At 38.9% G+C, this 27,735-nt stretch overlaps 1 protein-coding gene across 2 annotated transcripts; it reads left to right on the plus strand.

The window, feature by feature from the left end:
- Window positions 1-934: 934 nt before the first annotated feature.
- On the plus strand, window positions 935-12,921 carry LOC143889402 (glycosyltransferase BC10-like). Of its 2 annotated transcripts, none has more exons than XM_077393588.1 (3): window positions 935-1,297; window positions 1,788-3,300; window positions 12,242-12,921. In XM_077393588.1, exons 2-3 carry the CDS (start codon window positions 2,755-2,757, stop codon window positions 12,881-12,883), a joined length of 1,188 nt encoding a protein of 395 aa, XP_077249703.1. In that variant the 5' UTR covers window positions 935-1,297; window positions 1,788-2,754; the 3' UTR covers window positions 12,884-12,921. The 2 variants fall into 2 exon arrangements, with proteins under 2 accessions (XP_077249703.1, XP_077249704.1); XM_077393589.1 differs by lacking the exon at window positions 935-1,297 and adding an exon at window positions 1,340-1,480.
- Window positions 12,922-27,735: the final 14,814 nt, after the last annotated feature.

The raw sequence follows: 27,735 nt of genomic DNA on the forward strand, positions 1-27,735 counted from the left end.
ATCCAAATCACAATACAAAAAGGCCTGCAAATGTGAGAAATCCAAATCAAAATCTTCTTGGCGTCCAAACAGGCCCTTAGGGGTCGATTTAAGATGTTTGGGGGTCGATTTATCACTCTCCTTTCAAATAGTCATCGCATTTGAGTGAATTTTGCAAATCCTATCATGCCATGAATTTGTGAATAACATACCCATGGTAGATATTTTTGACTTATCAAAATATCATAATGTCCATATAAAGATAAAAATTACCTTGTAAAAAGACCAAATTACCCATATTTTTGATACACCCACCAACTTAACTCAAACAGTCAAACCTATGCATTAGATTAGGCCCACAATTTGAGACCTCAAGTTTTAATGGGGTGAGGCCTAGTATTCTACACCCATGCATATCAATATATCATAGGCCAAGAATGCTAGAAATGATTTTTTTACACCCTATCAAAACATGTCATTGGTGACATGGGTATTTTGGCCCTTTTACAAGGTAATTTTTATATCATTCAAACAAAACAAAAAGGGAAGTGATATATCCACCCCTATTGATTACTTGGGATACCCATTGAATCTCTCCGACGTGAAGCCTCTCTACAGTCACTGATATACTGCTGCTGGGTGTCCCAAGTAATGAAAAAGGGGCAGATATATTACTTCCCAACAAAAAACAAATAAGGTAATTTTCATCTTTTACTCCAATACAAGGACATTTTTGTCTTTTTAAAAGTAAAAAAATCTAGCATGATCATTCTGGTCAATTGAGGGACCTAAATTCACTCGATGTCTCCATTTGCAAATTGTCGAACTAGAAGACTGTTTCTTGCAAATTAGAGGTTATACCTATTTGCACCGTCCAAATAAATGAGCGGTTTAGATCATCCAAATATGTGGGTCCCACCTTAATACGTCACCAATTAAAACCATCTCTTTCGGTTCTCGAAAGACCGTTTCTATTCTCAACTTTTGGGGCCTCTTGAGCAAATATCTCAGACACAGAGTTCAAATTCTTCATAATCTTCCTTCCTCCTTTCAATCTCTCTGATCCAAAACCCTCAAAGCCTTTTATCATCATCCATTTCTCGATTTCGATCACTAATATTCTTAATCATCGATCCTTTGAATATCTCTGAGCTCTCTGCAAGCGATTTCGCCTCTCTTCTCCCCATCCTCATTATCCTTTCGCTTGAAAAAACCCTAGATTCATTCCAATCCAGAAGATTTTCATTAATTCCGAAAGATTTTCGTGAAATCTTTATCCAAATGGACTGAAAACAAGGGCGATTCTCTCGTCTTCGAGGTCAGTTTCACTTCTTAGGGTTTTGTTTCGAAGATTTTTGATGTAAACACGTTAAAATTCAAAAAATTTCTTTAAATAGAAATTCTAACAAAGAGCCTAGCCAAAATTTCATGAAATCTAGTTCCGTTATCTGAATCTTTAACCAATCAGACTGAAAACAAGACCAATTCGCTCTTCTTCAAGGTCAGTTTCACGTTTTAGGGTTTCGTTTCGAAGATTTATGAGAATGTGATGTAAACACGTTAAATTCAAAAAAATTCTTTCAATAAAAACTCGAAAAAAAGCATAGTTAAAATTATTCCTTTACCTAAAAGGCTAAAATAGCACTTAAAGAATCTCCTTTTTTTTTTTTCAAAAATATTCCATCCCGTATTGATCTACCATCTACATATCACACACTGACTTGAATTTAATTAAACTTTTATTATTTACACCCCTAATATCCTTTAATCTTCAAAAATCTCACCTTTTACATTTTTATTGTTTTCAGGTGATTTGATTTTCCACGATGTGTTGAGTAGAGTTCAAACTTGAGATAGATCTTGCGGCTGCGATTGAAAGTGGAGAGGAGATTTTGTGGAAATTCTCGAGATTATGCTGATTTGTAAGGGAATTAATTTTTTCGCAACTCATTGAGTATATTTGAACATGATGTAGATCTTGTGGCTTGGAATTAAAAAGGAAGAGGAAATTCTGGGGAAAGTCTCGAGATTATGCTGATTAATAAATTTATTTGTTTGTAGTTTGAGGTTTTTGAGAAATAGAATTTAATTTATTGTTTGATTTGGAAGAGGATTCAACTAGCGGCAATGTATTGAGTATATCCGAACTTGCGTAGATCGTGTGGCTTGGATTTAAAAAGGAAGAGGAGTTATTTGGGAAAGTCTCGAGATTAGGCTGATTGATTAATTTATTTGTTGTACTTGAGGTTTTTGAGAAATAGAATTTAATTTATTGTTTGAGTGGCAGTGCTTAACTTCATGCAATTTGCAATCTTTATGAGTGGAATCTGAGGTTTGATCCTTATCGTATCGATTTGAAGACAGTTTTCAGACATTACAATTTGAAAAGCTCCATAAGTTCTATTTAGCACTGAATTTTGAGTGGCAGCGCTTAATTGCAATCTTTATGAGTGGAATCTGAATCTTGATCTTGATAGTATTGATTTGAAGAGATTTTTCAGATTAATTATAGTTTGAAGAGCTCCAGAAGTTCTATAATAGTGCTGAATTTCTCTTTTTTGCTTTTGTTTTTAAAGTAGTCGACCTTTTGTGGAATGTCCTGTATGTAGATAAATTTATCCAGTTGAGGATTTTGACTTCATTTCCTGTTAAGCATACAAGTGTTCTGTTCTATCAGTGATTGGGTTTATTTGATGAAGTTGGGGATATGGGTTCATGTTGGTCATAGAATAATTTGCAATAATAGTTATTGAATTCTTTCTAGATGAAAGGGAGATGAAGCACATGGTGAGGGGTAGGGGAGAAGAAGCAGAGGCAGATAAGTTTAATGGGTCTGTAAGCAAGGACTTGACAAATGGGTTAATAAAGGCTGTTTGCTTTTTGGTTATTTTTGTAGCTGGGGTGGTTCTAGGCTTATCAGCGAGTGCACATGTTAGTAGATACCTTAACTCACAGACTGAGGCAGAGCTGTTCTTCCCCACGAATCGCTATGCAGCAATTCCTGATAAGGAGTGTGAGAAGGAGGATCGTTTGAGTATAAAGAATTTCTTCAACCCAGGACAACTGACACACGAAATGACGGATGAAGAGCTTTTCTGGAGGGCTTCAGTTATTCCAAAGAAAGAAGAGTATCCGTACAAGAGAGTGCCGAAAGTGGCATTCATGTTTTTGACACGAGGACCTTTGCCGCTATCACCATTGTGGGATAGGTTTTTCCATGGCCATGAAGGGCTTTATTCTATCTATGTGCATGCACTTCCAGGGTACAAGCTCAATGTCTCAAATACCTCTGCTTTCTATGATCGCCAGATCCCTAGCCGGGTATGTCTCATTTCTTGCCTATGTTTTTATTGAAGACGTGTTTTGAGTAGATCTCTAATTTATATTTGCATAAACTTCTGCATTTTTGAATTGGGTCAATGGGCAGAAATAATGAACTGAAAACTTCTGGTATCTCATAAATAAAAGATCATACTGTACAAATGGGAAAATATCCTCCTCAGCATGCTTCCTTTGAATCCTTTCACTGTGAAAAATCATAGCATATCCAATTGAGGATACAAACTGTAATGTAAATGTCAAATCGGTGTTTAAGAACTCATTGACACGACAAGGAACTTGCCCGAGTCGACAAGGAATTTTCTTGGCCGCTTTCGTCGTTGCACCACATACCACATTCCGCGTTTTTCCCTACGGAGTCAATAAAAACTCCTTTGACTCTCCCGAGTTATGACCATGTCAACCGCATTCTTGGCCGCGTCCGTGCCGAGTCGACAAGGATTTTTCTTGGCCGCGTTCCGCATCATATCCCCGTTTTTAAACATTGTGTCAAACTTTGTTAATGTTTCTCTAGTGACTGACGCACAAAGGTTCCACTTTCCTGGTAATAAGACTTTGCTTATGTGTGACTTGCCTAGTAATTCATCTAAGGTTATTCCTTTTTTTTTTCCTTTGTTACTTATTTTCAATGATTTTGAATACTGAATGTTTGGAGCATCATTTTTTATGTAAAATAATAAAATTAATTAACGAAAAACCAAAATATATATAGCCAATATAAGTAGTCGATTCAGATAATAGACTCAATTATCTAGGAGAAGGTTTCACCACTGATTTTCCCTGTGTACGTGCAAGACCATAATAAATTGAACCTTTGGGTAGCAGAGTCTTTGCTTTGTCATGCTTTTCCAATCCTGCACGTAGAGGGGTAAGCATTAGGTAGGGAAATGTTGGCGCGAGGCGGGGGAGGGGAGGGATGTGAAGTTGGGAGAATCGTATCGTATGAAACCTTAGATTAAGGAAAAAAACTCCGACAAAATGAAATTGAATTCCTAACCTCTTTGCTTGGACTTCATTTAAAAAACCCACATTCTTTTTCTAAGAAGTCAGCAATAGAATGTGGATTCTTGATCCCAAAGGACTCTCAGTCAAATCCTTATTCTCCTACATGTTGGGTACCCCGTCTACTCCCTCGGGAAGGCAACATAATTTCTTTTTGACAACCGTCATGCGGATGACGGTAAAAAAGAAAATCAACACTTTTGACCTTAGGCGTAGCCTCCTTTGTGTGAGTTTGTGTATTCTTTGTGTGCAGGTTGAGGAATCCATAGGGCACATCTTCATTGATTGCGGCACATCTTTTCAAATATCGGGGGGGGGGTGTTTCCATTGGGGAGGGCATTCTGTCTTTTTTTTCCCTTTTTGGAATGAAGCGAACCTTTCAGAGCTCCAATAAAGAAATTGTTTTTGGATGAAATGGTGGAACCTTCAGACGGAACGGAAAGATCATGTGGGAACTCATACCATTCGCGATCCTGTGGCACATATGGTTGGAACAAGTATTTAGAACGCTGCTGAAGAAAATCCTAGTCGACTCGGCACGATGCGGTCGAGTACTCGGTTGATGCGGTCATAATTTGAGAGAGTCAAAGGAGTTTTTATTGACTTTGTAGGGCAAAACACGGAACACGGCGGCAAAACACAGAACACGGTAGCAAGATGCGGAATGCGGTCAAAGGTAAAAGGGAGTCGACTCGGGGGAGTCCTAGATGACGTGGGGAGTTTTAAAACTATGGTTGGAACGTAAAAATCATATCTTCCATAGTAGAAGCAAATCCATTGGTAAGATCATTACGGATATAAAGAACACCCTCACTTGGTCGAAGGACAAAATGGCTCGTGGAGCTCTCACTACAAGTATCTCTTTCAAGAATTGGATGACGGTCATTTGAGATGGGTAATCTATTAAAAAACCTACACGTAGATGGTGTCCTCCTAATGGAATAAAAGTTAACTTTGACAGCAACTCAAAAGGCGTAGTTGAGTTGAGTTGAGTTGAGTTTGATAGCAACTCAAAAGGTAAATTCGGTCTCACCGCCTCACCGGCATTGGAGGAATCTTTAGGTACCACCGAGATAGGACCCTTAAATGCTTTTTAGGTCATTGTGGTGTAGGTGGACTCAAATGAGGTAATAGAGCCAAGAGCTCTTCTCACCAGCCTATGTATTTTTAAGGAGTGTTTCACAGGAAGATGCATTATTGAAAGGGATTCCAAAGTGGTTTTAGCATGGGCATTGGGGAGATTACTGACATGTGCAGAGTTATTAAACCGAATCTCTGACACAGATGGAGATTGGCTGACGCGGGAGCAGACTTGTTGACAAAACAAGGCACCTATCATGTGAGCTCCTCATTCGTGATATTTTCCCGATTGTATAGTGCTGTTACTTCCGTTGTGTTGTTCTGGTTTTTGTTTTGCTTAGCGTTTGCTCCCCTTTGTGGACACCTCATCCTTCTGCTCCCTGTACTCCTATCTTATCCTTGCAATGCAATTATCACTTTTTTTAAAAAAAAAGTTATTTTCTGCTCGATTGCTAAACAAATTAAATTTTGAAGAAATTTTTACTCTGCAAAGTGGTATCTTTCTCGTTGCATGGTTGAGTGGTGTACAATGTATTATAGACGCAAGTGAGTTGTCTGTGAGGTATTATGTGAAACTGCAACAACTCAGATGAGGCTCAGTTTTAGAAAAATAAAAATATATGTTGGATGAGATGTTAAAAAGAAATAGTTCTCATGTTTATAGAGATAAGGATAATATCTAGGGCGATCGATCCACATCTTTCCCCATAGCCCCCCCTATTAGTAAAGGCTATGTCTCGATCTCCTACGTGCGAAATCTGAGGGACTAGTTCCTATGGAGATTCCCCTTGGTCTAATTCCACGACGGAGAGTCGGCGTGGCGTAAAGTGAAGATTGGGGGGAGTAGAGCGAAATCCCCTTTGTGGGTCTTCCGAAGGTGTAACCTAGGCAACGAAAAAGGTCTGTGGACTGGTGTGCACATATCGGTTGGATTGATCACCAGTTACAATCTCCAACTTATTGAATGTGAATCTGTTCATGACAAAGGTGGTAATGATTGATTAGATTTGCCATGTTTTTCCATTTTTATCGTGATGGCAATTGTTTTTTGTACCTTTGACTCTTCTAGGTTGTAAGTATCCGCATAAAATATTTATTGGAATCTTTTGATTGTTCAATAAATAACTTTTTTTTTTGGAGGATAATATATAACTAACTTTTCTGGGGAGTTCCTAGACCGAATCTGGTCTTTGCACAAGCTCTGCCCCTAACAATTTAAAGTATATTAACTAAAAAAAGTATTTAACTGTGTTTTTTAGTATCAAACATTTTATCGTTTTTTAAATGTGTTCTTGCGGAGGATTTCTAGGATCATCTGGCTTCGATGCTCCCATCATGTCCTTAAGGTTTGTTGGGCTCCTCTCTAAAACTTTTTAAGGACATCCTGAAAGATTTATGATAATCTCCTAAATAATTTATGAGCTCCAATGAAAAAGCTGACAACTTGATACATCTGTCTACTTTGCTGAACTATGCCAACTAAGAACCAGAACCCATTTCACTCATCTATATATCCAATTCTGTGAATTCTTGATCTTGTAACTGCAAAAGTGCTGGATGCATAACTAGGCCCTTGAGAGTGTAATTTCATATTTTTTTACAATGCTTTGCCAATAAAGGGCCAAAATCTTCTTCTATAACTATCAAATCAATAAGGGGCGGCCCAGTGCACGAGGCTCCCGTCATTGTGGGGTCTAGGGAGGGCTAGATGTACGCAGTCTTACCCCTGTTTCTGTGACTCGAACCCGTGGCCACCAGATAGATAGATATAATTATCTAATCAATAATTTCAAAAAAATGCAACTGTTTCCTGAGCTGGATAGCAGGCCTTAATCAGCTCTTAGACCTGGATCTACTTACCCAGTCACTCTCAATCACATACAAATCTGAATTACCAAAAATTATCCCAGAAAAAGGGCAGTGTAAACATGGGAACCGGAAATTAATGACATATGACAGAGGCAGCCATCTCTTTAGCCAAAGATGATTTCATAAAGTCAGTTGCAGATAGGAGAGATTCCAAAATTCAAAGATTTCTGAGGACTATTGGTTGTTTATATATATATATATATATATATATATATATATATATATATATATATATATATATATATGAGGGAGGATGACTATCAGGGACGTCTTTAGAGCTCGCCGGAATCCTCCTCCGGAAGGTTTTGCGCCTCAGAAACCCCCGGGGTTTTTTTGTGAATGTGGATCGAATTTGGATAGACTATCTGAGCCCTTTCTGTCTTGCCTAGATGGAGGTTACTCAGTTATGGAAGTGTTTGAATCTCTTGTGATTTTTAATCCCTGCTGCAGAAGATCCTTGTTCTCATTTGGTCAAGAGGCCAACTCGGAAAGGCCCCAATGGTCTCATTGGCCCCCTCCTCGATCACTCGCGGGGTCCTTGGGAGTTTGGAAGATTGGGATGCTAGGGGAAGGAGGCTGAAATTCGGAGCTAGGAGGGTTCCTGGCCGTAGAGCAATAGAATCAAATCGTAGATCATTCTCGACTGCAAGTGACTGGTTGTGCTTGAAGTGCAACTATAGAAATTTTGGCTCTCCCAATATATGCAGGAAATGTCTGGAGCCTAGAAATAGAGAACCTCAACTTGGTATGGAAACCCAAAAAGAACCACGCTGCTGCTATTGAAGAGGATCGTTTGCTGGATGTCCCAGCCTCAATAGTAGATGATCGGAAAAGAAGTCTTAAGAGCTGTCTCATTGGAGGCCTGAAATCTGGTTCATGGCTCCTGGAAGATGTCTGGGATTGGGCAAAAAAGTCTTGGGATATCCCGGAGCTGGAAAAGCCTTTTGCTCTTAGTATAGTGGACATTCTCTTCCGTTTCAGTTCTGAGGCCCAGGCTACCTCTATCATTTGAAGGGGAGGTGAGGCGTTTGGGGGTTTTCTTTCTTCGCTCCAGCCCTGGTTTCCGGCTTATAACACGGGGGCCAGAACAGTTCGAATGCGGTTTTATGACATACCTCTACACGCATGGTCTGCCTCCACGGTGGAGATTCTTGGTTCACACCTAGGCCAAGTCCTTGAGACCTAGCTTTTTGGGAACCACTCATTGTTTAGCATTTGCCTCTGCCTTGATTGTATCCCCTTTGTGGAAAGCCATACCTCAGTCCATTAATTTAAGAGTAGAATCCATCATTTACTCGGTGAGAGTTAAGGTGGTGTCTGAGGATAGCATAAATTCCCTAGCATTGTTGGTGGAGGGAGAATCTAGTAGTAAAGACAATTCCCCCCTTTTTGAGAAAGTTGATCAGATTCCAATTGATAAGGGTTCGCTGACGGCGGCCTGTAGATCGGAAAAGGTGGCAGAGGCCTCTGAGCTTGTACCGAAGCCGGCAGTGGTCCCTAGTTCAAATTTTGAATTGGCTACCTATCCAGTTGTCCTTTCTGAGCACGTTCCTATCCCATCAGATAGTAGGGTAGCTAAGTGGAGTGGACTTGTGAGCATGCCAAAGTATGGATAGTACCGCAATCAAATTTGATTTCCTCACGTGGCTCAAGGGGAAAGGCGAGCATAAAGGATGTTGTAGACTCGTTTACCCTAAGATCGGCTAAGGAGTGGAAAATTTTAAAACTAAAAACAGGTTTCTTAAGGCAGACAAGAAAGTTGATGCTAAAGGTACACGGTCGGGTAAAAGTAAATTTAGGAGAGACCTCCGGAAAGACACTCGTATCCTAGCTACGCGTGGCGGGCTTTCAGTACTTAAAAGGAAGCTTACGTGTCTGAACCGAAAAGGAAGCCGGAACGGAAGATAACGATCTGCAAAATCATCCCTCTGAAGGAATTCGGGATATCTCGTCTAATTCAAGTATGCCTGGAAATGATCGATCGGAGGATACAAGTAGAGTAGTTAAGGATGTAAGCTCCCTAGTGGATGGAGATCTGGATCTTCTAAGAAATCTCAAATATAACGAAAAGTTAGCTAGAAAAGTTTTGCCCACTCCAGATGAAGTATTACTCTCCCCTCTCAAGAAACTGTGGCTTAAAGAAAAGACAGCAGCCAGTCGTAACCCAGAATTGTCTCCCTCCCTTACCTCCTTGAATAGTGAGGAAGAACTTCATACGCCTCTTCGTAAATTGCCCATTTTCAATAAGATTTTAGAAAAAGAAAGACAAACCAGAAGGCGTTTGTGGGAAGAGGAGAAGCAGCTGGAGATCTCAAGTTTGGAAAATCGACGAGAGGCTCTGGACAATTGCCCGGATCAGGGACAAGGATCCCTAAATTTGGACAGAAGTCGGCAAGTAAGGCAGACAAGTGAGCCCACCAATAATGATAAAGGAAAGGGTACTCTGTTATTGCCGGCGCCTGATGATCCTGCTGGGCACTCAGAGGATGAAGGCTTTAATGATTTCCTAGCAATGGGTGATGTTTTAGGAATTTCGTATCAGGAGGACATTGGCAAGACCAGTGAAATGTTCCAGGAAATCCAATCCAGAGCTGCGAAGGAGGATTAGAAAAGGGTAACAAAATTGAAACATTATCTGGAGATTGAGATTAAAAGACCCTGTTTGGAGAGGTTGTTAGTCTTATTGGTTCAGAGAGCTTGTATTGCTTCAGAGAATCTACTTCAGGTTTTATTCCGTATATGGATGGCACTGTCAATATGACTCCTCGTTAATCGTTATTCAGAAATGATGCTTCTGGCTGAACTAGTTATAATACCTGGTTAAGAAGGCTTGAAGGATGTAGGGAGGCTAGGTGGATTTTGTTTGTCGGGCATAGTCCTATAATTAGGGGTAAGGTAATTTGCTAAATCGGAGGTTTGTAGGGATCAGTGTATGCACCAGATACTCCCTCTCCCAGGTGAGGTGAGAAAAGTTTTAGCCACTCATTGGCTAGAGAGACCATGGTCTTTCGCTAGATGAGGCACTTTTGTGTCGAAGGCTCTTCTATGTGGTCAATTAAGAGGGTAACAGACAATGATTACAGAGAAGGATTTTGCGCTGAACAGAATCAGATGCAGCGAAAGTTTCTGGGTAGTATGATATAGAAAAGGAATAGTTCGTTTTCCTGTAATTTCATCTGTAATTTTTAGATTGGCTTCCGGAAGGGCTGTACCACCTATCTCTAATATTTTGTATTGCAGGCTGGGACCACTGGTCCCGAATGCTCTTTCAATATTAATGAATTTTGTCAATTTTCAAAACAAAAAAAGTAATTTAAAAAAATTGCTAATACCAAAATTCAAAATTGCTCAGTTACACTAGGATTCACCTCTTCACTGGGACTCTCCAAATAACCTCTTCATCAGTTTTCCCTCTCTGAACTAGCAGATATGAGCTTGCAGGGATTTTCCCGTCTCATATCCTTGTTGAAAGCTCTCAACAACCTCTTCCAAGACCAACCATTTATTCTTCTAGAAAGTTGATATTCTGATTCGTTCCAGCCCTGACAAAAATATGCACGAACCTTACTGCCGTGTTGTGACTAGGACAACGTCCAACTTTCCCAAGCTAGCCTTACTAAAACTTGTTTCCTCCCTGTAACTTAGATTTTAGATTCTAATGAAGCAGAGATTCTGGGTTTCATGTGTGGTATTAAGCTAATGACCTTGTTCTTGTTTGGGTGTGGTGATTGTGGAGAATGATTCCTTAATGTGAGACACTGGATTCAGTCAAAGGATGTCTTCCCTCATAGCAGCAGACCCTATGGATTATATTTTTATTGTATTATGGACATGATGATTTCCTTATCCACTGGCTATGGGGCCAATGTCCAGCCTTACTCTTTAGCCTGAGATGCTGTAAGTAGGGATAGTCTTGTATTTTGTGATTCTGTCCCAATTGAGATAACATTTTTTTTTTTTCAATTATTTTCTTCTTTGTGCTCTATTTATGACCAGCTCACTCATTTGCTTCCTTATTCTTTAATAAACTTCGTTTATCATTAAAATAAAATTGTTTCCGCTCTATCCTGATCTACATTTTTTTCAAATGCTTATCCAATAAACAGTCCTATAAAAAGTGATAGCTCTAAAAAGAAGCCTACAGACTCATTCCAAAAGTGTTGGTTGATATTTGACAAAAATGGCTATTAAACAGTAAATCCAAGGAAGCTAAAAGATAGTGCAAGACACTTAGAACCTTCAGATGCCTTTTTTGCCCAAGAAATTACATTATAATGTATGCGCCCTCAATATGTTCGTTGACTATGTGTAGACCCGTGTGGAGAGCCATAGCCTCCGCTTCATTTGCATCCGTTACACACCATATGGACCAGAGAAGTATTTGAGGACATCTCCTAAGTGATTTCTAATGGTCATTCCAATTCCTGCTGGATACTGATTTCTCTTAAAGGTACTGTCAAAATTAAATTTGGTTATATTCATGGGGGGATCTTAACACCAGGGAGATGGTTTTTGCTTAGGCCTTGTTCATTTTGGATTTTGAGAATTTATTTTGGGTCGAAACTGATTATTGGAGTCAAAATTAAACGCAATTTTGAATCCAATGATCAGTTTTGGACTCAAACTCCAAAATGAACAGGACCTTAGCTTTTTCTTCCCAAATTATCAATCTCCAATTGACTAGTGGTATGTAAGATGGTAACACATCAGCGCCCATTTTTCTTTTAATCCAAGATAATAAGTCAATTTTGATAACCACAAAACAAGTTTAACAAGGTATAATTTGGGTTTTAGTAGACACTACAAACACATTGGCATGCTATTTTATTGCTTCACAAACATAAAACACCTGCTCATCAGAATATAATACTCATTCATGTCTTCTTTCAATCTACAGTCACATTCTTCTTATCATAAATGCTGACTAAATTTCAGTTTAACAATTTTCTCTTATACTCTTGTCACTTTGCAGGATGTTCAATGGGGATCAATCTCATTGGCCGATGCTGAGAGACGACTCCTAGCCAATGCACTACTTGATTTCTCCAACGAGCGTTTTGTTCTACTCTCCGAAAGCTGCATTCCAGTCTATGATTTCCCCACAGTCTACAACTACCTCACGAGTTCAGCTCAGAGCTTCGTTGAATCTTATGACGACCCCACTCGAGATGGCCGTGGCCGTTATAGCCGCAGCATGTTACCCGATATCAAGCTCTTCCAATGGAGGAAAGGATCTCAGTGGTTCGAGCTTAATCGCTCCTTAGCCATAAATATAATTTCTGACACTAAGTACTATACCCTCTTTAAGAAATACTGCAGGCCTTCTTGCTACCCAGACGAGCATTACTTGCCGACTTTCTTGAACATGTTCTTCGGAGCTCTGAACTCTAATCGGACTGTGACTTGGGTTGACTGGTCGAGGGGAGGGCCCCACCCAGCGACACTTGGAGCAGTAAACATAACAGAAGATTTTATACAGTCTATAAGGGAGAATGGGACTGGTTGTTGGTATAATTCAAGGCAGATTTCTACATGTTTCCTCTTTGCAAGGAAGTTTGCCCCCAGTGCACTTGAGCCCCTACTCAACCTGACTTCAACGGTCATGAAATTTTGAAATTTGAAATTTATAAGAAAAAATTAATTTTTGATTCCCATTGTCTTTTTTGCCTTGGTGGGTTTGTCATCTAGCTTCTCTATTTTTGGTGGAGTTTGCTATATCATTTTATAGCAGTTTGTGTAGAAGATTTGGGGGGCGGATTTTGGTTTCTCCACCCTAGAAGAGAGAGTGCATTAAGTCACCCTGAAACTGGCACTCTTGAGAGAAACCCTAGTTTGTGAATCCTTTCACTTGATTTGGTTCTTTGTTAAGGAGGTTTATCTAGCTTCTGTATTTTTGGCAGTGGCAGTTATCCTCTCCAGGTTAGAGAGGATTGCTTTCTAAGTTTTTTTGACAGAAACCCCCACTCATATGGAGAAAACCTTAGTTTCTGGAAACAGGAGACTCTTTTGGTTGGACAGTTAGGATGGGCCCATTACTGATTTTCAATCTACCATCTAATTGTAAGACATTGAGTGGACAATTAGGGTTATCCGCTAGTTGTGATTTTGTAGTCCAGTTGTCTCCACAATGGAGCCTATGAAAAGGTTCTTTTCAAATTAATATCATGTGGGGTTAGCCCATTGTTCATTTTCTTATTTATTCCTGTGTTTGAAGCCACATTGTTCATTTTCTTATTTATTCCTGTGTTTGAGGGCCAAACATTAAGGCCCTGTTTTGGATTTTGAGAACCTATTGTGAGTTCAAAACTGATTATTGGACTCCAATTTACGTTTATTTTTTAGTCTAATATAATCAGTTTCTGGACTCTCATTCGGTTCTCAAAATCCAAAACAAACCAGGCCTAAACGGTTAAACGGCCTCTGCAGACACATATAGGCACTGAACAAATTGCCCAAACTGATGGTTGTACAATCCAAGAATGAAAATAAAATTATTTTTCACACAAATGAACTCACTGGTAAAATTAGGGCAAAATCAATGGTTTTCATCTTATGGTTTTAAATTTTATTGAAATTGACACGAAGTGTTAGAAATGTTTTTATTTTTATTTTTACCGAAATACGTACCGAAAAAAGAAGAAGTTATAGTTGGGGCCCTCATAATTTTTTTTGAATGGTTTGGGCTTTCATAATTCATGCTCCATAAATTTATCAACTCAACTCAACAAAGCCTCTGTCCCAAACTAGTTGGGGTCGGCTCTATAAATTTATAATCTCTTATATCTTATTGCTAGACTGGGAACTGACATTGTTGCTGATCTCTTATTTCTAATACTTAATAAAGAAAAAATAGAAAAATCTATTGATATAGGGATTTGCTAGCGTCCATCTCGATCAATAGCCCGAATAAGAACTTTTGGTGAGTGTCAAACCACGTTAGCCAGGAGCAAAACTCCAAATTTGGTTATAGCCTGAATGACCATCCATAAAGGATAATATCTCATAGCTTGATGCGTGTCGACCAACGTATCTAGTACAGGTATGGGATACTCATCCTTTGGGTTTTTCCCATTTGAATTCCGAAAATCAATACATACTCTGGGTTTTCCATTTTTCTTAACCACATGAACTATGTTTGATCGATAACCAAACAACATACCTGGTTGTTATGATGAAACCAGCTTTAAGAAGTCTCATCACCTCGTCTTTGACCTTCGTGGTGACTTCCATCATTTGTGAATCACACAGCTCATATACAATGTCAGAGTCATGGACAATGTGGCCTATGGCTTATCAATTGAGCAAGGGTCAATTGAGCAAAGGTGAAAGAGCCAAGTTCCAGTATATAGTTCAAACATTGTTCTTTCTTTCCATGCCCTCTTGTAAAAGATTTCTGTTGGATTGGATCATACTAGGATATTGTTTAAAGCATGGAGGTTGCTCCCACAGAACGAAACCCACGTGTGGGACATGTCGGTTCTCTGATCATTGATCTGGGCCGTCAAGAAGGTGAGCCCCGTGTTAAATCCCCAACTGTTCATATCCGATTGCCCATATCCAATCATATGTTCTCATGGAAGAAATGGCATGATTTTATTTCTTTTTTTAGGTTAGGTAAGCTTCGATCGAACCCCCGACCTCAAGGTTGAAGGGCAAAACCTCTACCATTGAGCTGATTTTATTTCTTTTTAAGCCATCATTCTAAGTTATAGAGCTGCTAGGAAGAACCCATGATTTAGGGCTGCCCTTATCAAGTCTACTCACATGATTTCAGCATGATATAAACCATTCATCAAGCGGGTTGCAACGGTGGGTATTGATTAGCCAAAAATTGTACTCATCTAAACATTCTGACCATCCAATTGGCAGAACTTTCATATAAACCATACTCAAAATTCCAATACTATATTTGCAGAACACCAATTGAACAATCAAACAAGATCATCCAACCATCCGACGGGTGCAATTTAAGACCAGCTAAAGCCCAGTAGATGAATGGTCCAGATCATACATCATCAGGCGGCGGGCCATTCACATATTAGAGAGAGAGAGAGAGAGAGAGAGAGAGAGAGAGAGAGAGAGAGAGAGAGAGAGTGAGACTGACTGCAGTTATGAAAAAATGAAAAATACATGGGTACGTATGAATACAGATCATAGCATACGGTGGGGGCCCAACATTTTACATCCTGTAATTTTGATAAGGTGGGTCAACCATCTCCACTCAACCCCATGTAAAAGGGTGGGGCCCCATGTAATTGGATGATGGGAGCATTTTGAGAAGTGTAATAATCTTTCACGGCTCTTTTAACAATAAAAGACAAGATGGGTAAGTGCAATTATTAAAACATGGATGTGCTGATATCATTTCCCTATATAAAAGGTCAAAACACAATCTGCCCATATCGCATTATATGCTTTCCTCACACCAACCTTGAAAATGGCGTACTTGGAGAAGGGAAAGAAAGAGTTTGGAGAAGGAAGTAAAAAGAAGTCATTAACAAGAAATTGATATTCTTGTCCTAATCAATAATTTGAAGGAGAAAAGGGGAGAAGTGAAATAGCAGCACCAACAAAATCCAAATCACAGCTGGTAAAGGAGGAGAGGTGAGGTTAGGTATTTCCTCTTTAGGTCTGAAACGTTCCTACAAAACCCTTTTCCTTTTCTTCATTAGCAAGAAATAAAAAAGACGAGGTCGATCTTCTCTCTTTCCTCTTCTTTATTATTTCTCAGAGGCGTTGAAGGATTTTTGAGTTTTGAATTTAATCCATTTAATTTTCTAATAAAGGATTCATTACCCGACCCCTACTAGTTTTACTTTGGTCAGAGGCTTAGTTGAGTTGAGTTTAGTTGTAGAATTTAATCCATTTAATAATTTTTTAAGATTATGATAAAAGCACATTTGGTAGGGCCCACTAGCAAGAAAACGGTCTGAGTTAATGTAGTTGAAATTTGAAAAGAGAGGCATCGAGTCAGTATCTTCAAGTTTTGACAAGAGTGGTGGGTTTCTCTTCGACGACCATAAGGAAAAAACATCAATTACTTGTGATTGCATAAGAAGAAAGCATGTTCACTTTGAACCACATCACGGGGATGAATGCATAACTAGGAAAAAAACATCAATACTTGTGATTGCGGATGTTTCCACTTTTGTTTTATTCCTATTCAAACTCTACTACCTAAAAATATTTAGATAAGAAGAAACACTCTAAAAGATAACAACTTATATGATGCCCGACCGTGAAATTGTAAAGAAGAAATACTTCACGGGAAGCCACTTTGCGGCCGACTTTTGCATGAGAGAATGCCACATCCGATGAATTAAATGAATAAGACAATATCTGTTTTTAGGGTCACAATTAGTTATGAATACGATCGAACCGTCCATTGAAGTGTTTCAGGTCTTAGGGTTAGGTCACAAGAAGATCAGTAGCATTGAGCAATCCTCAACCTCACATCTCTCTCTGCTGTTTTTAATAAACTCTTGTCAAATTAAAGTGGATGTTATGAGTGGCTAGGATCCTCAGTTGGAGAAGATTTTTTGTACGGTGTTTGCCAAGAAATGAATGGCTTGGATCTTTGAGAAGTTACCCCAAAATATTGATCTTTATTAGGATGATCTAAACCCTATGATCTGTGGAGTGATGACACCGTAGGGAAACCCCTACAGATGGGAGGGTTATGATCGTCCTATGAGGGTGATTTTCAAGGCACGTCCCATTTACGTTGGGTCCAACTAATGAATGGTTTGGATCATCGAAAAGCTGGGCCCGGCTAATGAATGGTTTGGATCATCGAAAAATGGGCCCGGCTGTATTTTTTAAACGGCACTATAAAGGCCCCACATAATTCTCAAAAAACCGGATTATAACTTCAATTATCCAACCCGTTCAAAAGTTGAGACTCCACTGCAGAATGGCCGTGCCCCAAAAAAACTATCCTTCGTAGGACTATTCTAATCTTCCACCTGTGGCCCTTACATGGATGGTTCACAACACCCAAAGACAAAGGAATAAAAATATATAGGGCAATGATAAATTTGTCCCCTTCTATTACAATATTCACCCCCCTATTTTTCAACATGGACTGTACAGCCAACACCATAGGATGATCCAAACCGTCCATTTGATGGGCCACAATGTAAATAGGTTGTGCCCTCCATATAATCAAACCTCTATAGATCGGACGACTAAGATCATCCTATGGAAATGATTTTTGGGGCACAACCTATTTGCATTGTGGCCCATCAAATGGGAGGCTCGGATCATCCTATGGTTAGAAGGGGGCGAATTTATGATTGCCCAATATCTATATAACTAATGATTTTCTAGTGGAGGGTATTTTGGTACATACAATGAGTTGCGTTCCGTACCGAATAGTGGAACCCCCTTTAATTAAAATATGTAAGCCGTTCATTTTATAGCCCTTGGTTTGAGGCAATAATTGCCATTCTGGAGATGGATGCGTATTTGAAAAGGCAAAAATGTAATTTTGGGGTTGAAGGGCATGCCCTATGTAAATTTGACAAGTTTTGTGGTTGTTTAGCCACTAAAAAGGGGAGGGTAGAGATAATAAATATGAAGGGAAATAAGGGACTTCTTTTGTTGACTTTTCAAAGGGGTGAAAACAACATTTTAAAAAGAAAAGAAAAGATTACAAAAGCTTATTGCACTTTTTTCAACGGAGAAGAATATTAAAACGTTTATGAAAAGTGTTCCTGGATAAAAATCAAGGGAGAGAGGTTTTTTCTCTCGTGTGAAACCGTCTGCCGCCATATAAAACTCTTTTATTCATCAGTCTGATTCGTACGCCCAGGTTCTCTCACCACGGTAAGCTGATTCGTACGCAAATGGGGCTGGACCCCACAACAAAATAACAAATCTTTATGAGCTTTCTCAAGATTCATGGGCTTACTGACTATTCTAGGTATTGAAGCCTTTCAGGGTTCACCGTTGGTTACGACGTCAGCATCATCTCACCTGGAACACAAATTGGGCAATGAAAATACATAATTGCCCTTGATGTCACCTCGTGAATGAAGAAAAAATCTGATGAAAAGTAAGCCTGTGTGGCTGCTCTCACATGCAACAGCCCATTGGCTAAATGCCTCTTGCGATGGACACGCTAGAAAATCCCTCCCATGATATATGGATGTAAATGCCAATTAATTAAGGAGATAAAAGAGGGGATATATTTAGCAAGGGTAAATGCCAATTAATTACATTTTGATTCTGAAATTTTGGTTTGCTGGTATTTTTAACTCTTTACACCGAGGTAAAGCCGAGGTCTCTCCTGGCATCGTATTAGTCGGGCAAATAGACTCCAATGGTGTTTGGTCAGGCCAGCGGAGATAGCTAGCTAGCTAATCTTTTTAAAATATACTCTTGAAATTTGACTATTTTAGTTACCTTGTTCAAAGCGAGATTACGAATATGGTGTGAAACAACCAATTATTCCAAAAGCTTAAGTTGTTAGAGAAAGCGTTCTTTATTCTTTTATACTTTTAACACTCCCCCTCACGGTGGCCCCTCTTTCTTTGGGTTGGCCTACACATGGCACATGTGGCCCCACTTTTGGGTTGGCCACAACAAAATAACAAATGATTATGACTTGTCGTTTAATGATCTTTCTCAAGAGTCGGTGACATTAGATTTATGCATTCTTTGAGTGGAAAGAATTTTGCGAAGAGAACGTTGAATTGGGCAATGAAAATACATAATTGCCCTCGTTGTCACCTCGGCCTATAAAAAAGGAAATTTTCTCTTCGTGAACGCTGAGTTGGTTCACGAAGAGACAATCCTTCTAAATAGAGTAATGGATTATTTTTTTGTTTCTGTTGATTTTAGAAGACGGTTTCTATTTGCTTTGTTAATTTTGTTTTATTTGATTATTATGAGAAGAAGCATGATCATTAATTGATATTTCTGTTTTATTAGATCTGTTTTATCATGGTCATTAATGGTTTTGTATCATGTTATTTTGTGCAGCAAATATAGCGGAAAAGAAGAAGAAAAAAGAGATAGATGACTGACTGGGGAGACTGTAACAGGTTAGTCATTTGATTGGATTTTTTTTCATTTTTCTGGAAAAGAAGAACTTATATATTATTAGCTTTTGAAGGATTGCCGTGTTCCAAGTAATTTTACAAAAGGTTATTAATTTCCGTGGGGTCAACATATATAGCTGAAATAGCTAGATCGACTTCATCTCTTGTACAAAAAAATGTGGATCAAGATGATCTTTTCTTACAAAAGAAAGTGGTAAGTTTTCAGTGGATTTTTTTGAAGTGTTTCCATATAATTTTACAAAAGACCGTTACTTTTGTGTGAAACAGGCAACAGACAGGCAGAAAATAGCAAAGACCGACTTCATATCTTCTACGAGAGAGAGAGAGAGAGAGAGAGAGAGAGAGAGAGAGAGAGAGAATGGATTTGAATATGTTGATCCAGCTGATCTACTCTCTTATCATCAACTTCATTACAAACTTACCTTCGCTTATGGAAAAATTCAAATCTACAGAGAATGGGCCACTGAAAACTCTCGTATATGCCTTAGTCTTAATCTCCTTGTTTGTGGTTACTGCCGTCTGCTCTTATAAAGTAACTCATTTAACTGATCGCTGGCTCCTCATGATATTTGTTCTATCTATATCTTCTTTGTTGTCGATTCTTCTCTCTGGAGAATCAGGAATATGGATATCCATTGTTTCATACATCCCTTGCGTTCTCCCTGCCTTTGCTATACTTGGCTGGAGAATTTCTACTACACAGGCTGAGAGGTTGCAGGTGTGGGTCTATCAAGCCATGTTACGCATATTTTCAGGAGGTGCCATAGCCGTAGCCGCCTTGTTCTGGTCATTGGTGTGGGTCTATGGAGCAATGTCCCGTATATGGAGCTCAGCTTTCTTGGCAACCACTCCTGGCCAGCAATCTTCCGAAGTCCTTGACGTGCCCACCATCTCTGTCGAACTCACCACTCCCGGCCAGCCATCTTCCGACGCCCTTGACGTGCCAACCATCACTCTCGAACTCACTACTTCCGGCCAGCCATCTTCCGACACCCTTGACGTTTAAAGGGATTGAGTAGTCACTGCTGCAAATTAAGTAGATCTTTGCTGTTACTTGGGCTGTTAGTTTTTCCTTGTTATGTTTTTAATAAGTTTTTATGTACTTGACCTTATAGTTATGGGTAGCAGCAGATGACAAAATTTCTATGCTATAAAATGGGAAAGGGAAGTGATGTATGAGAACTGTCTATGCATGAAATAAAGTGTGACTTCATAAGTATATGTGTTATGTAAGTGTATTTGTTTTGTGTTTTTGTCCATACATTTCTGTCTATATAGATCTGCTAAAAGACATGCACATGACCACGATTCTTTGAAAAAAATGTAAAGACTACTAGGGGTCCAAGAAATCCTAATAAAGTAGCGAGCACCTCTTTGTGATGATACAAACTATTCATTTGCTCCTACTGCTATGGATCCAAATGATCCGAACGTTAATTGGATCCAAACAAACGTCTCCTATACAATTGATTTTGTTTGTCTGGTGGATCCAAAACCTTAACAGACAGGATTTGGGTCTAGCCGTTGGATCGGAATGTCTCCATTGAATCCCTGTAGAAAGCTTCGAAAATATTTTAGGTCGTGATTTGGACCTAGCTATGGTCCGGATCCGAATGGAAGGCACATTGTAGGAAAAAGATCTTTATATTTAAGGAAAATTAATGATATGGAGAGGTAGAGTACCACCGAGCAGGGCAGCTACAATGAAAATGTGTAGAGATCCCATTTGTTGGATCCCCTTTTGGCAATAAATATAAGAGTATTGGTAGGGAAATGTAATAACCTTTTGACAGCTCTTTAAACACTAAAAGACAAGATGGGTTAGAGAAAATATCAAAATATGGTTAAGCTGTTAATCTTTGGCTGGCTGCTGATAAACTGATAATTGCACCACCATGATTTTACCTATAAATCCTTAATCTAAAAAATAAACGCCAGTTAGTGAATTATGATTTAGCAATAAATTCGAATAAGTCATCAAATACTAGTTTTGTTAATGGGATTTTGTGTTGGAAATTTCGCAAAAAGCCATTTCACGGCCCACTTTTGCAAGAGAAAACAACCACTTCATAGCAGATTGTCTTATTCATTTAATTCATCTCTTCTCTCCTGTTGTGAGCTAGGAAATGCCTTTGAAAAAAATGCCTTTTCCATAACTTTAAAGAACACACACTCTTTCTCCAAAAATATTCTCTCTTTTTATTAAATGTTAGAAATGTTATGGCTACAATTTTTTAGGCAAAAATCCATGATTTTAGAATTAATTACCTCCCAGTTTGTATTTGTATTTGGAATTGAGTTTTGAATACAAATTGAATAGATCCCGCAGCTCATGTAGAGGGAAGGGGGAAGAGGGTGAAGAAAACAATTTCCATCGAAAATGTTTTTCTTGCCATCTAAACAGTGGGCCCACGTAATATAGAATTAATGTACAAGTACAAGGAAAGGAATACAGATTCACATAGTTCAAAACGGCTTGCATTTGGAAAGTTTACAGCCAACATGTTCTGCCATGTGAATCGTAAAAATGTCAACCAAACAGTAGTTGGAAATGGAAAATGTGTTCTTTTACTTTGTTTTTCCAGCTTTTTGGTGCATCCAAACGGACTTTGTCCTGTTGAGGAATTTCTTTTGGAAAATTTTCTAAAAAGTTGGAAATTTCATAATTTTAAATAACAGTTGGAAAATACTTTGCAAATTAGGGATTCAAGGAAAAAAAAATTCCTTCACTGAAAACACAATCATATATGAACTGACAACAATCTTAGACATCCAGAGCTCTAGTGTGTTCATTCATCTGCAGGCATAGCTCAATTAACACATACAAAGATCAATTTAAAATATGATTGCCATTCATTGACACTTCAACAATGGATATTGTTTAAAGCATGGAGGTTGCTCCCACAGAACGAAACCCACGTGTGGGACATGTCGGTTCTCTACCATTGAGCTGATGTTATTTCTTTTTAAGCCATCATTCTAAGTTATAGAGCTACTAGGAAGAACCCATGATTTAGGGCTGCCCTTATCAAGTCTACTCACATGATTTCAGCATGATATAAACCATTCATCAAGCGGGTTGCAACGGTGGGTATTGATTAGCCAAAAATTGTACTCATCTAAACATTCTGACCATCCAATTGGCAGAACTTTCATATAAACCATACTCAAAATTCCAATACTATATTTGCAGAACACCAATTGAACAATTAAACAAGATCATCCAACCATCCGACGGGTGCAATTTAAGACCAGCTAAAGCCCAGTAGATGAATGGTCCAGATCATACATCATCAGGCGGCGGGCCATTCACATATTTGAGAGAGAGAGAGAGAGAGAGAGAGAGAGAGAGAGAGAGAGAGAGAGAGAGAGAGAGTGAGACTGACTGCAGTTATGAAAAAAATGAAAAATACATGGGTACGTATGAATACAAATCCTAGCATAGGGTGGGGGCCCAACATTTTACATCCTGTAATTTTGATAAGGTGGGTCAACCATCTCCACTCAACCCCATGTAAAAGGGTGAGGCCCCATGTAATTGGATGATGGGAGCATTTTGAGAAGTGTAATAATCTTTCACGGCTCTTTTAACAATAAAAGACAAGATGGGTAAGTGCAATTATTAAAACATGGATGTGCTGATATCATTTCCCTATATAAAAGGTCAAAACACAATCTGCCCTAATCGCATTATATGCTTTCTTCACACCAACCTGGCGTACTTGGTTTGCCATTCATTTTTTCCCAAAACCTCAACCCGACCCGACCCGACCCGACCCAACCCAAATTGCACCCCAACCCAAAATCAAGGGAGATGTTTGGAGAAGAAGGGAAAGAAAGAGTTTGGAGAAGAAGGGAAAGAAAGAAGTCATTAACAAGAAATTGATATTCTTCTCCTAATCAATTATTTGAAGGAGAAAAGGGAGATGTCGGTGTGACATCAGATTCGTATGACTTGTCGTTTAATGAGTGGAGAGGGAGGCTGAGAGAAAGAGAACACCAGAGACTGGATTTTGCAAGTCACCTCAGGCCTATAAAACGATGTCAGTTAAGACGTCAGCATAATCTCAAATGGACTTGTTGTCACCTCAGGCCTATAAAAAGACTGCCGTGCAGAGTAAGTTCCATCAGGAAGAAAAAAGGCTTCTTTGTTTAAATTCAGTAATGTTTTTTTTTTTTTTTTTTTTTTTCTGTTGATTTTAGAAGATGGTTTCTATTTGCTTTGTTAATTTTGTTAATGGTTTTGTATCATGTTATTTTGTGCAGCAAATATAGCGGAAAAGAAGAAGAAAAAAGAGACAGAAGACTGACTGGGGAGACTGTAACAGGTTAGTCATTTGAATGGATTTTTTTTTTTTTCATTTTTCTGGAAAAGAAGAACTTATATATTATTAGCTTTTGAAGGATTGCCGTGTTCCAAGTAATTTTACAAAAGGTTATTAATTTCCGTGGGGTCAACATATATAGCTGAAATAGCTAGATCGACTTCATCTCTTGTACAAAAAATGTGGATCAAAATGATATTTTCTTACAAAAAAGTGGTCAGTTTTCAGTGGATTTTTTTGAGGTGTTTCCATATAATTTTACAAAAGACCGTTACTTTTGTTTGAAACAGGTAACAGACAGAAGACTGCTGTGCAGAGTAATTTCCTTCAGGAAGAAAAAAGGCTTCTTTGTTTAAATTCAGTAATGTTTTTTTTTTTTTTTTCTGTTGATTTTAGAAGATGGTTTCTATTTGCTTTGTTAATTTTGTTAATGGTTCTGTATCATGTCATTTTGTGCAGCAAATATAGCGGAAAAGAAGAAAAAAGAGACAGAAGACTGACTGGGGAGACTGTAACAGGTTAGTCATTTGAATGGAATTTTTTTTTTTTTTTTTTCATTTTTCTGGAAAAGAAGAACATATATATTATTAGCTTTTGAAGGATTGCCGTGTTTTGGCTGAATAAATTTTTTGGGAAAGTTTGGAAGGGAAGTTTTTCTGGAATTTCATATTTTTCGCAGCACCTTTTTGTGTATATTTTCCCACGTACAGCCTCAATAAATTCCACTAGTCCTAACGTTCAACAGCTACAAATCAGCAGATGCAAAGAAGAAAATAAAAAATCTACAGACAAAGGGACCTCCATACAAATGTCCTCAGTATTTTTGGACATCCACATCCAACGAAAAAAAGGATATTGTGAAGGGGTTTAGGTTAGGGTTTAGGAGAGTTGAAAAAGGGGGGAGTTGGGGGAAGAAGGAAGGGAGAAGCTCAACTGCAACTCCGGTCGAGTTTTGGGAATTAGGGCTGAGCTTTTCCCTTAAACATCGGGTCGGGTTCGAGGTATTTTAATTCATTTTTTAGCAAAAGCTCAACCAAACCAAAATTGCACCCCTAGGAGAAAGTGACGATGCATTGAGAGAAGAAGAGGATTTGGGTTTGGGGTATCGAGATCAAGAAATTGGATACAGAAAATATAAGAGGGTTTTGGATTTAGTATTTCATGCTAGAAATTGCCATTCTCGAGCTAGGGTTTGGGAGGAAGGGAAAGAAAGAGTTTGGGAGGGAGGGAGGGAGGGATCGATGGGTTCAGATGTATAGTTTCCACGATTGCTTTTGTCCATTTTTGCAACTTATCGAATGAGAAGAAAGTAAAAAGAACTCATTAACAAGAAACTGATATTCTTGTCCTAATCAATTATTTGAAGGAATAAAGGGGAGAACACCACGAACTGAAATACCACCACCATAAAAATCCAAATCACACCTGGTAAAGGAGAGGTGAGGTTAGGTATTTCCTCTTTAGGTCTAGTGCAAGGTCTGCTAGAGATTCTGGTATCCCCATGACCCCTAGCCTCACCAGACAAATAAAACAAAGAACAAGGGGAAAAAGCCCGATGGCCCTCTCACATATGGAGAAACAAAAAATGAAGAAAAAACGGTGGAGAAGATATGCGTTTCAGAAACCCTAACCAAGGAGAGAGAGAGAGAGAGAGAGAGAGAGAGAGAGAGAGAGAGAGAGAGAGAGAGAGAGGGTTAATTCTTTTCATGGATTGTGGGACTATTCTGAACTTTACATTTGGTAGATTGGAGCTTGTTAAGAAAAACGTGGTAAATACAGTTATTGACAACCTCATGGCCCTTCTTCCAGCATTTTTCTGCATGTTTTTTGCAGTTAAAATGTTTGGTTCTTCGGGTCTTCCTTCCCTCTATGTATTCTGTGAAGCATCATTGTCTATAGTTTCATTGTGGTCTCATCCTATGTGTTATGCGAATTTATTCATGATAAAACTATCCGAGGTAGGCGTGCAACTCGGGTCGGGTTGGATCGGTTTGAGACGAACCCTAACACAACCCAAAATTAAATCGGGTTGTTTTTTCCCAGCCCTAACACAACCCAACCCAACCCAATCCGAGCCAAAATCGGGTTGAACCCAAGTTGCACCCCTAGAATTTTGTGGAATGCAGCCAGCTAGAGATTATCTATAAAATGACATTGCAAAAGAAATGAGAAAAATAAATATCGAAGAGAAGAAGAAAAGGTGATTTGTTTTCACTGTGTTTATCTATTTTGTGTGTTCCAGGTAATTTAGCAAAAGATCATTAATTACCGTGGGGGCAACATATATAGCTGAAGTAGCTAGATCAACTTCATCTCTTGTGCAAAAAAATGTGGATAAGATGATCTTTTCTTACAAAAGAAAGTGGTAAGTTTTCAATGGATTTTTTTTGAAGTGTTTCCATATAATTTTACAAAAGACCGTTACTTTTGTTTGAAACAGACAACAGACAGATAAGGAATAGCAAGACTGACTTCATATCTTATACAACAGAGAGAGAGAGAGAGAGAGAGAGAGAGAGAGAGAGAGAGAGAGAGAGAGAGAGAGAGAGAGAGAGAGAGAGAGAGAGAGAGAGAGAGAGAGAGAGAGAGAATGGATTTGAATATGTTGATCCAGCTGATTTTCTCTCTTATCATCAACTTCACAACAAACTTACCTTCGCTAATGGAAAAATTCAAATCTACGGAGAATGGACCACTGAAAACTCTCGCATATGCCTTGGTCTTAATCTCCTTGTTTATGGTTACTGCCGTCTGCTCTTATAAAGCAACCCATTTCATTGATCGCTTGCTCCTCATGCTACTTGTTCTATCTTTATCTTCTTTGCTGTCGATTCTTCTGTATGGAGAATCAGGAGTATGGATATCCATTGTTTCATACAGCCCTTGCATTCTCCCGGCCTTTGCTATACTTGGCTGGAGAATTTCTACTACACAGGCTGAGGGCTTGCTGGTGTGGATCTATCAAGCCACGTTACGCGTATTTTCTGTCATTCTCACAAGAGGTGCCATCGCCGTAACCGCCTTATTCTGGTCACTGGTGTTGGTTTATGGAGCAATGCTCCATATATGGAGCTCCTCCTTCTCGCCAACCACTCCTGGCCAGCCATCTTCCAACGCCCAGCCATCTTCCGAGGCCCTTGACTTGACAACCATCTCTGTCGAACTCATCACTCCTGGCCAGCCATCTTCTGATGACCTTGACGTTTAAAGGGATCGAGTAGTCACTGCTGCAAATTAAGTAGATCTTTGCTGTTACTTGGGCTGTTAGTTTTTCCTTGTTATGTTTCTAATAAGTTTTTATGTACTTGACCTTATAGTTATGGGTAGCAGCAGATGACAAAATTTCTATGCTATAAAATGGGAAAGGGAAGTGATGTATGAGAACTGTCTATGCATGAAATAAAGTGTGACTTCATAAGTATATGTGTTATGTAAGTGTATTTGTTTTGTGTTTTTGTCCATACATTTCTGTCTATATAGATCTGCTAAAAGACATGCACATGACCACGATTCTTTGAAAAAAATGTAAAGACTACTAGGGGTCCAAGAAATCCTAATAAAGTAGCGAGCACCTCTTTGTGATGATACAAACTATTCATTTGCTCCTACTGCTATGGATCCAAATGATCCGAACGTTAATTGGATCCAAACAAACGTCTCCTATACAATTGATTTTGTTTGTCTGGTGGATCCAAAACCTTAACAGACAGGATTTGGGTCTAGCCGTTGGATCGGAATGTCTCCATTGAATCCCTGTAGAAAGCTTCGAAAATATTTTAGGTCGTGATTTGGACCTAGCTATGGTCCGGATCCGAATGGAAGGCACATTGTAGGAAAAAGATCTTTATATTTAAGGAAAATTAATGATATGGAGAGGTAGAGTACCACCGAGCAGGGCAGCTACAATGAAAATGTGTAGAGATCCCATTTGTTGGATCCCCTTTTGGCAATAAATATAAGAGTATTGGTAGGGAAATGTAATAACCTTTTGACAGCTCTTTAAACACTAAAAGACAAGATGGGTTAGAGAAAATATCAAAATATGGTTAAGCTGTTAATCTTTGGCTGGCTGCTGA

The sequence above is a fragment of the Tasmannia lanceolata genome, unplaced genomic scaffold, assembly GCF_043159265.1.
Source record: "Tasmannia lanceolata isolate RefF3 unplaced genomic scaffold, GAP_Taslan_0.1 ptg000013l, whole genome shotgun sequence".
Lineage (NCBI taxonomy): Eukaryota > Viridiplantae > Streptophyta > Magnoliopsida > Canellales > Winteraceae > Tasmannia > Tasmannia lanceolata.

Excerpts from the sequence above, each read along its gene's own strand:
- LOC143889402 (XM_077393588.1), top strand. The coding sequence starts at position 2,755 with ATGAAGCACATGGTGAGGGGTAGGGGAGAAGAAGCAGAGGCAGATAAG. Across the intron at positions 3,301-12,241 it reads ATCGCCAGATCCCTAGCCGG|GATGTTCAATGGGGATCAAT; the intron begins GTATGTCTCATT and ends GTCACTTTGCAG.